A 10,026-nucleotide genomic window follows, 5' to 3' on the forward strand; every position below is an offset into this window, starting at 1 on the left:
CTTGATGGGTATGTATGTTTATAGGTTGGTAGGTATGATACCTAGTGGCTGGTCGTGAACCGAGGTATCTGTTGATCTATATATCTGTACCCGTGACGGGAGGATGGGTTGACTATCGAGATCGTGACTAAGCGCATGGGTGACATGGTTGGCCCCAACGAGAAAAGGAGTGAGGTAGAATTGAATCCTTCCCAACCATTTGTTGACGATCAAAGTAAAATGCTGACTGACGCTTGCGTAGGTCTCTGGCCAGAGAGAGATGTATATCGCCTAAGACAGTTTAGATGGTGCTTTCAGCAAGTTAAGTACATCTTGGGTCTAGGCAGTTCTTTGTTCGCGTCGCAATACTATACAGTAGGTACTTCAGAAGTATGAGGACCTGTCCACAGTTGACGAACGCTGATTGGCTGAAGCTTTCTACTAAATGAACCTTAAGGACATCGAGTCATCGACACTTGCTTTAGGATATACATATGAGTACGGTACAACCAACGATAAAGGATGCCGCCACAGACTGCGGAAAAGCGGCGACACGTTGACCGTTATCTTACCGCCCTCCGGAAGCTTTCGTCCGCCGATGGTATAGGTGAACTTGCGCAATGCCTTGGCGGAATCAATGAGACAGCATAGATCTGCCTCGTGCATCAGGGAGTGCGTGAAGCACAGCTCGCTGAAATTCGAAGAGTTCGGGGGAGGGGGGATCCCAGCCTCGTTGTTCCATGTCGCGAGCGTGAAGGCGACGGATGTGAGCGCCGGCAGGCGCCGCACGAGGTTGATGCGGTGGTAATACGACTCGAGGATGTAATGGAGTCCGTCGTTGTCGGGCGAGTCGTGGTCGGGGAGGAAGGTGACTTTCCGGAGATTCTGGAGGTAAGGGAGCGTCATGCAGGTCCGACCTGCCCGACGAAGTAGAGTCACAAGACAGAAATATGGAGCGGCGGTGTCGTATTCGCCGATGTGGTAGAAGGCCAGTGACTCCAGCTTGGGTGAGATGGCAATCAGGAGTGCGGCAAGGGCTTGCTTGAATGCGATATGACCGCTATACGTAGAGCATTGTCTGGTGAATGGTCAATGACTTAGTCAACGTCTGAAGGAAAAGGAAGAGAGAAAGGATTTGGGGTGTCACAGACAGCTTTTTCCCTGCAGGGTCTTGCAGTAGGATATTCAGCAGCATCTGCGGCTCAGCGCCTTCAGTGAATCCAGCTTTGGCGATAGCGGCCCCCAAGTTCTGTAAGTCTGCTTCCGCCAGCGTGCGCGTCTCACTCGGGGGCCTCTGGAAATCCGGGTCCTCGCGATCTGTAACTTCGCGAGTTCCATGCACCTCTAGATGGCGCACATCCTGCGCCGCGGCCGGGTTACGGAGGAGATGTAGCAGGGTGTCGAATCCGGTGACGAGATCGTCGGTCTCGCGGAGTCGGAGTCGATGGTATCTACTCTCGGGGTTCAGGTCTAGATTGGAGGCGGCCGGGAGGTGGTGCATGTGACGGCGACTTTGGGGGGATTCAGTCCCTGCGTGCTGATAGAGGGTTGATAGCAGTTTTAACTGGTGGTGGGTGGGATAAAGGGGGCCATGGCGAGAGAGGGTTTTGCGCAGGGAGCAGGTGGGAGATTCGCTGGTAGCTGGGGGTATACTCGATATCAGGGAGAAGAAGGTGAATGAAGAGCTACCCTGTGTAGGTATTGGCACGTGGAGTACCCTTATAGTAAGTTGGTGAGTTGGTTAGTTAGGTCTGGCTATTTAGTTAAATAACTATCCTGTTGTGACTAAGCATGTGCTTGGGTCCAACTACTTAGATTACATGGTGACTGAACATTGACTGGAAATTGCCTGACTCCTGAGTAGGTTCTATGGAGGGGCCTGGTATTTACTGCCAAAGGCAAGTTGGTAAGATGCCTTTGGAGAGTCTGTCACTGTTCAGGTCCATTGTGATAGTTTATATATAGCCCTAACATGGTAAATTTCTCCACCATATAAGACAGGTTATGTCTTACCAAACACCAGTTATCCTTGCCCTATCATACATAAACTTGTCCGATATAGCTAGCAGGATATGCATTGCCACAGCCTCTGGTATAGAGGCCTGGAAGAAGGCTCTCAATTCTCTCAGGTTGCAGCAAAAGCCACAACCGCCCATCTAGATTCGTCCGTTCACATTCAAACAAAGGGCTCAAATCTCTTGATATTTTATCTCCCCAAAACGGAACCCACATTCCAGAGTATCAACTCAGCTCAGCTAAATGCTCCCATCTAAGAACATCAATTCAAATCGACTACCCTATCAAAACACCAACCGGTCAAATCATTCTACCCCCCAGCTATCGTCCATCTCCGCAACATCGTAGTCCACATCATGGCCCCCGTCCTTCCGGCCGGAGCTCTGATCTGGCACCCCCGGCGCAATCGGCGCGGTGTCCATCAAAGTATCTTCGTCCGAGCCGGTCTTGTTGGTGTCGGAGCCACCACCACCGCCAGGTTGAGGCAGAGAGGACGACGAGATGGGCGGATTGGGCACCCAGGCGAGTTCCACCTGGCCGACGGACGGGATGTCGCGAGGGCCAAACATGAACTTCTCGGCTTGGTAGCGTTCCTTGAAGGCCACGATGAGGGAGTCGGACTGGTCGGGGTTGGGTTCGATGGAGGAGTATTCGCCGACGCCCTTTATATGATGTAAGTAACTAGAATGACCAGATGGGATGACGGGGCACAGCTTGAGGAGGAACACTTACAATCAAGAACTGTCGCAAGGCTTCGTCCTTCTCGGAGTTGAACTCCACCCCGGAGACAGCCACGCGCTTGGGTCGGTTATCCAGACGGAGCACACCGCCACGACCGGCCATGCCACCACGACCACGGTAGCCACCACCGCCCCGATAGTAGGGATCGTAGCCGCCTCGGCCACGAGGGGCAAATCCACCTCGGCCGTAGCCGCCTCGGCCGCGACCGCGGTAGCCCGGCCCCGAAGCACCACCACTACCACCAGCAGGATCGATCCCCAGGCTCTTGGCCTCGGCCTCCAGCGCGGCCAGCTGCGCCCGAAGCTGCTTGGTCTGCTCACTGACATGCTCCGGTTGCGCCGACGGGGACCGGCCGTCTCCTCCGTCGGGAGACGCGCCGCCACCGCCGGTAGCGTCGCCATTGCTGCTGCTGGCGGCGCCGCTGCCGCCGAGTTTCTGCATCAGTCGCTGTCTCTCTTCCTGCTGCTTCTTAAGCAACTCGTCGCGCTGTCGTTCCAGGGCTTGCTTGGCCTCTTCGGTTTCCTTGCGTTTCTTGAGTTTCTCCTCGTGGGCGCGCTGGGCTTCTTCCTGCTGCTTCTCGAACTCCTCCCGGTTGAAAACCGGGCCCTCCGACTCGCCGCCACCCGCGCCGGCGTGATGGTGAGGCCGGGAGTCCCCATTCCGGTCGCCCTTGGGCTTGTGCCAGTAGACCTTGACGAACCGGTTATCGAAGATCACCTTCGGGCTGGACCAGGCGCTCTTGGCCGCCGCGTGGTTCTCGTAGGTGATCAGCGCGAGTCGCCGGTGTGGCTGTAACGACAGGTCCGCGATTTCGCCATACTGCGAGAAGAACTCCCGGACCGTCGCCTCATCGAGCTTGTCATCGGGGATCTGCTCCACGACGATCGTCGTGATCGAAGTGTCCTCGTTGGGACCGGCAGAGGAGAACTCGGACCGACGTCCTCGGCCGCCAAATCCACCTCTGTCGCCGCCACGGCCACGGCCACGACCGCGGTCCCCGCCCCGCATAGGCGGCCCATCCGATCGTCTCTGGTAGTCCGTAACAATGCTCGAAGACTTGGGATCGTATTCTGCGCCTCCCAGAAAATCAGTCCTAAGTCACACACGCCGTTTAGAAGGTAAGTCAAATACATACCATCCGTCTTGGACGCCCCGCCCGCAGTATCATGCTGGTACGGGCACGTAGTCCCAAGGTAGCAGATCCCCTGCGTCTCGTAGAAAGGACACCGCTCCGAGCTCTTCGGCACCATCTCACCCGGCTGCTGCCCAGCGCCCGCAGGTGGCATCGGCATCGGCGGCATTCCCGGCATCTGGGGGAAACCCATACTCTGTAGCGCCATCATCGCCGCCATGGGATCGTTCTGATCGAACGGCGGGAACGTGGGGGGCATGACGAATCCCGGGGCTTGAGGGTTGAAGGTGTGTGGTTGCTGTTGCCCGGGCCCTCCTGCGCGACCATCCCTGCCACCCATCCAGTCCCCTCGGCCACCACCACGTCCCCGGCGGGGAGTCTTGTAATTGCGATTCTGCGGGACTTCTTCGCGGTCCACGTCCATCTGAAAGCCCTCCTGGAACGTACGCTTGCGGTTGAAATTGTGCTGGTTATCACCACCCGGCGCTTGTCCGGGGAAATTGTTGCCCATCTGCTGTGCTCCGAAGGGACCCTTCGAAGGACCGGTCGGAGGATTGAATGCACTCGGTTGTTGCTGTTGCTGCTGCTGCTGCTGCTGCTGCTGCTGGTCCTGAGGAGCGGGCGCATCCTGCGACTGGCCCTGCGCATATGACGGTTGGGCAGCAGCAGCAGGTTGCGGTTTAGAAGCAAAGGTCGCGAAGAGCTCGTCGACGAAATTCACCGTGTCTGTACATTACCCGAAGATAACAGAGGAACGTCAGCAAGATGAAGCCATTCAACCGGTCATACAGTGATGCCATCTCATCCCAAATCCGGTAGCGCAAAAAAGAAGAAAAAAACTAACGTTCACGAAGGAAATCCTCCAAGTTATCCACCGAAGCTTTCCGGATATCCTCATCGGGAGCATCGGTCCTGATTAACGCCAGAACATAGTCGGCAAGTACATCGGAATCGGCATCAGAGCTGGCAGGCGACGAGACGTTAGTCTTCGAGCGTAAATTCAAGCGAACGCGCGCGCGCGCGGACAAGGCAGATTGGGCGCCCAAAGCCGTGGCGGTTCCTCTTTGCGGACAGAGACAACACTTACATGTCTTCCAGCTTCCTGACAACCCATTTCTTCACCTCCGCTGCCTCGTTCTCGGTAAGTTGCATGATGTCGGGTAGGGTCGGGCGATCGGGGCCCGATTGTCACCAAAGAGAGAGGCTTGTGGCTCGAAGGTCTTGAGCCGATCAAACAGGCAGGCGTCCGTCCTCGCCGTTTGACGCCGAGAGTTGGAACCGAGGAACTCGAAAAGAGGTTGCAAGGGAGGGACACTATCCAGCGACTGCAAGAGTGATGGGACGAAAGCGATGCGAACGACAGATCAAACCATGGCTTGGCAGTAAGGTCTCGATAAATATTCGACAAAGCCTGGCGGTTCGAAAAAGCCGGGGAAACGCGAGCGACGCGGATGACAGAATACCACGTGACTGCCCTCCGAGATCCCGCCAGTTGCTTAATTCTGACGAAAAAACTTCATGCACCAGCACAAATCGACTTCCACATAGTCTGCAGGCCAACTTCAGAAGCTACACCTACGAGGGTTCTAATAACACAAAATTGAACTTGAACTGCCATCTCATATTTTAATGTCCAACTATGGGACAGCAACTGAACTATTGGAAAAGCTCTCGCAGTCGTAAACGTAATAAAAAAGCCAAAGCAATGCTCGTGCACACCTGGATTCTACTTCTAGGTATTCGACAATCCACATACGACATTAAGCTGTTTCACCTCATTTTCATTTTCCTTCCCCCTCATAGACAGGGTATTGCGTTCGTCAATCTCATAATAGGATTCCAACCATCACAGACTTGAAACCTAGTCGGCTTGCTTGGAACGTGTTTACAGCTTGTCGTAGTACTGCAGACAGTGTTAGCATCAAATCCAAAATCATGATGGAACAGAAGAAACTTACGTTCTCGTAGCCAGGAACCTGCTCCTTGAGACCCTTGCGCTTACGCATCTCAGCAACGATCTGACCGGGCTTGGTGGTGGCGTCAAGAGGAGATCCACCAGGGAGGACAGACCAGTGGTCGAAGACAGACTGGGGGAAAGCCTGACCACCGGTGGCCTGACGGAGCTCTCCGGGGAAACCGAAGGACTCGTTGACGGGCAGGTAGGCCTTGACGTTGAAGAGGGGAGTACCAGGGCGCTGCTCCTCGGTGTAGACGTGACCACGGCGGCGGGTAAGGACACCGTAGATACCACCCATGGCCTGCTCGGGAACCTGGATCTCGACGTTGAAGATGGGCTCCAGGATACCGGGGTCGGCAAGCATGGTAGCAGCATACAGGACACGACGAGCAGTGGGGATGATCTGACCACCACCACGGTGGATAGCATCAGCGTGAAGAGTAACATCAAGGATGTTGAAGCGGATGGAGCGCATGGGCTCCTCAGCAACGGGACCCTCACGGGTGGCCCACTGGAAACCGGAGACGACGGAATCCTTGATTTCGTTGAGGTACTGGACGGCCTTGGTCTGGTCAACCAGCAAGTTGGCACCGGAGGTGTCGGGACCGAAACACCAAATCTTACGGGCATCGGTGACATCCCAGCCGTGCTCGTCAGCAAGGATACGGGCACGAGCCTTGAAATCGTCACGGGGGCTGATCTTGCCGGCCTCGATGGCGAGGGAGACCTCCTCGTCAAGGGGCTGGGCGGTCAGGTAGAGACGGTTGTGCTTGTTGGGGGACTTGGACAGGGCAGTCATGCTGGAGGTGCCGCTGACGGTCTCACGGTACTGGACAACGGGGTCGGAGATACGGAGAGGAACACCAGCGTGGTCCTCCTCGAGATCCTTCAAGCAAATCTCGAGGTGGAGCTCACCAGCACCGGCAACGACGTGCTCACCGGACTCGGAGATGTAGGTCAGGACACAGGGGTCGGACTTGGACAGACGCTTGAGACCCTCGACCAGCTTGGGCAGATCCTGAGCGTTCTTGACCTCAACGGAGCGCTGGACGACGGGAGAGACGGAGAACTTCATGACCTTAAGGTTGTGGGCGGTCTCATCGGTGGTAAGAGTACCCGACTTGAGCAAGAACTGGTCAACACCGACCAGACCGACGATGTTACCGCAAGGAACATCCTCAATGGGCTCGACGAAACGTCCCATCATCAGGATGGTACGCTGGATGCTCTTGATGAAGAGATCGGTCTTCTGGCCAGGGACGTAGTTGGGACCCTGGATGCGGACCTTGAGACCGGAGCGGACGGTACCGGAGTAGACACGACCGAAAGCGTAGAAACGACCCTTATCGGAGGTGGGCACCATCTTGGAGACGTACAGCATCAGAGGAGCCTTGGGGTCACAGTCGCGGATACCAACGCAGGCAGCGTCGTCCTTGGGACCCTCGTACAAGGTCTCGGCACGGTACTTCTGGGCCTGGACGGGAGAAGGCAGGTGGATACAGACCATCTCCAACATGGCGTCGGCGGCGGGAAGGAACTTGCGCATGACAGCCTTGAGGAGCTGCTTGCCCTGGAGCTCCTTCTCGTCGTTGGCGAGCTTGATCTCGAGCTTCTCGAGGAGAGTGGGGATCTGGTCCTTCTTGTCGTTGTTGATGGCAGCGAAGATCTTGAAGATGGGGTCCAAGATGAACTGGTTGAAGGCACGCTCACCACCCTCGGGGGCCTTGTTGGTCCACTTCTTGGTCTTGGCGTTGAAGTAGTTGTCACCCCACAGACGCTCAAGCATCTTCTTGCGGTCGACACCGAACTTGCGGGCGAACTTGACGGCGAACTGGCGGACAGTGAAGGCCCAGCCGTGGAGACCGGAACCGAAAGCAACGGTACCGCGGTCGGGGTAGACCTGGACGTCACCAAGAGCAGGGTCGTGGTAGGTGGAGATGATGACGTTGACGGACTCAATGGTACGGGAGAAGGACTGGTAGAGGTCCTCCTTGGAGATCTGAAGCTCGAGCATGGAGCGGTCGACCTTGTTGATGATCAGGACGGGCTTGATACGCTCAGTGAGGGCCTGACGAAGGACAGTCTCGGTCTGGACACAGACACCGGAGACACAGTCGACGACGACGAGGGCACCGTCAGTGACACGGAGAGCGGCAGTGACTTCGGAGGAGAAATCAACGTGACCGGGGGAATCGATCAAGTTGATCAAGAACTCGCCACCGTTGCAGCCGGGGATCTCCTTGAGGTCCTCCTCATCATCGAACTTGGCGTACAGGGAGATGGCAGTGGACTTGATGGTGATACCACGCTCCTGCTCGTCAGGACGGGTGTCCATGTAACGACCCTCACCAGCCTTGGCGGCAGAGATAATACCGGCACGGTGGACCAGGGCATCGGAAAGGGTGGACTTTCCGTGATCGACTGAGAGAAGGGAAGGTCTGTCAGCATTTCACTCCCAACAATTGATACTTGGTGGTGAGTTCAATACATACCGTGGGCAATGACGGACATGTTCCGAATGTTGGTCGGACGGTCCATCAGGCCGCGGATCTACATGGGGTTAGTTCTCATGCACAGAGTTTTCCCATCATCTTTCCCCAACTGCAAGATAGGATCATGCAAGCGGATGCGGGGGAGTCTTGTCTAAACGGACCTCTTCGATAGTGAAGCTATACGGGACATTGTTAGCATGGTATTCTCATCTCAAATAACAACCATCCTCATCCTTAGTCGGATCACTCATGATGGGATCGATGTCGGGGAACGGGGAGGTGGACAGCAGCAGCAACAGGACAACATACTTAACCATCTTGACTGATTTTTCAGATCAAGGCCGTAGAGGCGGGGTTGAATATGAGAGGGAAAAGGGAAAAGAAGAAACGACACACAAGGGTCACGATCGAGAGCTAGCTCGACCTGTGAATAATAGGACAAAAAGGACCTATGTGCGAAGAAACTCCTTTAACAGAGGGAGAGAATGATGGCTTCACGGCGGAAGGTGAGGAAAGGAAAAAGAGAGGGAAAAGGGAAGAGGAGGAGAAAAGAGGGGAAATGAAGAGGGAGGGAAAGCGAGAGGGCGGCTGGTGGGGCTTGCAGAGTATTTTTTTTTCTCTGCTGGTGGGATTTTTTGTGGCCGATTTCAAATCTGGGATGTGCGTTTTTTTTCCTGCTGGTCTCGTAGTACTTGCCCGGCCCCTCGTTTTGTGACCGTTTTGATCCGAGCAACGTGGGTGGTGACGGGTGGTGGCTCCCCACCACGAGGTGGTAATAATACTGTCCGGTTGGTAATTTGTATAGTACTACTGTACAGAAAGTATTCCCCTACCATACCATATCCCATTTGGGTGCCCGCTCTCTCCCCGTCATCATCATCCTCCATATCCTCCACCATTCCATGGAGTTGGACCATTAGAAGGCACTCACTGAAGAGTCAGAGGAGATATTGTTATTTCTGATGACATAGAGAAGGGAGTCAGGCAATTTTCTCCGTACGAAATAGTCTATCGTCTCCTGACAGGCTTGAACGGGCCGGGCTGGCTATACTTGCTTACCCGTGACTTACCACAGTACTGTACATTGTACGAGTAGATAGAGTCTCTCCTATAGCAAGGACCAAAGCAGACCATGGTTACAATTTCCCCCTCTACAAATCAGCTACGTGAGCTATCATAGCTCAGCTCAGCTCAGCTCAGCTCAGCTCTTGTGCTCTGCTCTGCACTGCACTGCACTTTTTACTCTCACACAATTAAACTCCCGACCTACCCAAAGGTCCAGGACACAAAATGGATGCTTCTCTCCCGGGGTGGGTGGTGGCAAGAAAAACCAGCCTGGATGGAGGCTTGGGTTGATATCATGATTTCGGAGCTGTCTGCTCTGGTTGGACCGTGGATGCTGGGCCGATGGAGCTCTTCGATGATTTGCCGCTGACTGCTAGTCTGACGTATAGCACGAAGGGAAAATCTCCATCGTGTATCAGGCGAGTGGGAGTGGTTGACACACTAGGTACTTCTGCCACTCAGGCATTCAATCATTATTATCATCCTGACTTGCTGCACTGTAAGTCAGTTCATTGCAACGATTATTGTTCGGATGAAGCAGGAATTTTAGGTAGTAGGTAGTGTACGGTATGGTATGGTAATGCCCCTCATGGGCATTGAGTCGCTGACAGGCGAACTTCCCCCTCCATGTTCACCGCCTCGCC

General features: G+C 55.0%; 2 protein-coding genes across 2 annotated transcripts; both read right to left on the bottom strand.

Moving 5' to 3' along the window:
• Positions 1-1,965: 1,965 nt before the first annotated feature.
• On the bottom strand, positions 1,966-5,262 carry BO66DRAFT_469571 (CCCH zinc finger and RRM domain protein). Its single transcript, XM_025652736.1, has 5 exons — positions 4,956-5,262; positions 4,713-4,831; positions 3,872-4,594; positions 2,728-3,812; positions 1,966-2,657 (listed from the first exon to the last, which is right to left on the bottom strand). The coding sequence occupies exons 1-5, from the start codon at positions 5,018-5,020 to the stop codon at positions 2,301-2,303; spliced, it is 2,349 nt and encodes a 782-aa protein (XP_025506474.1). The 5' UTR covers positions 5,021-5,262; the 3' UTR covers positions 1,966-2,300.
• A 377-nt stretch (positions 5,263-5,639) lies between these two features.
• Positions 5,640-8,698, bottom strand: BO66DRAFT_389940 (elongation factor 2). The gene is made up of 5 exons (XM_025646893.1): positions 8,627-8,698; positions 8,479-8,494; positions 8,318-8,375; positions 5,827-8,246; positions 5,640-5,771 (listed from the first exon to the last, which is right to left on the bottom strand). The coding sequence occupies exons 1-5, from the start codon at positions 8,632-8,634 to the stop codon at positions 5,754-5,756; spliced, it is 2,520 nt and encodes an 839-aa protein (XP_025506475.1). The 5' UTR covers positions 8,635-8,698; the 3' UTR covers positions 5,640-5,753.
• Between the last annotated feature and the right edge of the window lie 1,328 nt (positions 8,699-10,026).

This window comes from Aspergillus aculeatinus, assembly GCF_003184765.1.
Source record: "Aspergillus aculeatinus CBS 121060 unplaced genomic scaffold BO66scaffold_11, whole genome shotgun sequence".
Taxonomy (NCBI): Eukaryota; Fungi; Ascomycota; class Eurotiomycetes; order Eurotiales; family Aspergillaceae; genus Aspergillus; species Aspergillus aculeatinus.

What these genes read in the sequence shown, in the direction of transcription:
- BO66DRAFT_469571 (XM_025652736.1), bottom strand. Translation starts at nt 5,020, where the DNA reads ATGCAACTTACCGAGAACGAGGCAGCGGAGGTGAAGAAATGGGTTGTC. An exon ending in GTCAGGAAGCTGGAAGACAT is followed by an intron (nt 4,832 to 4,955) that starts GTAAGTGTTGTC and finishes GTCGCCTGCCAG; the next exon opens with CTCTGATGCCGATTCCGATG. An exon ending in CGGGGCGTCCAAGACGGATG is followed by an intron (nt 3,813 to 3,871) that starts GTATGTATTTGA and finishes ATTTTCTGGGAG; the next exon opens with GCGCAGAATACGATCCCAAG.
- BO66DRAFT_389940 (XM_025646893.1), bottom strand. An exon ending in CATGTCCGTCATTGCCCACG is followed by an intron (nt 8,247 to 8,317) that starts GTATGTATTGAA and finishes CCCTTCTCTCAG; the next exon opens with TCGATCACGGAAAGTCCACC.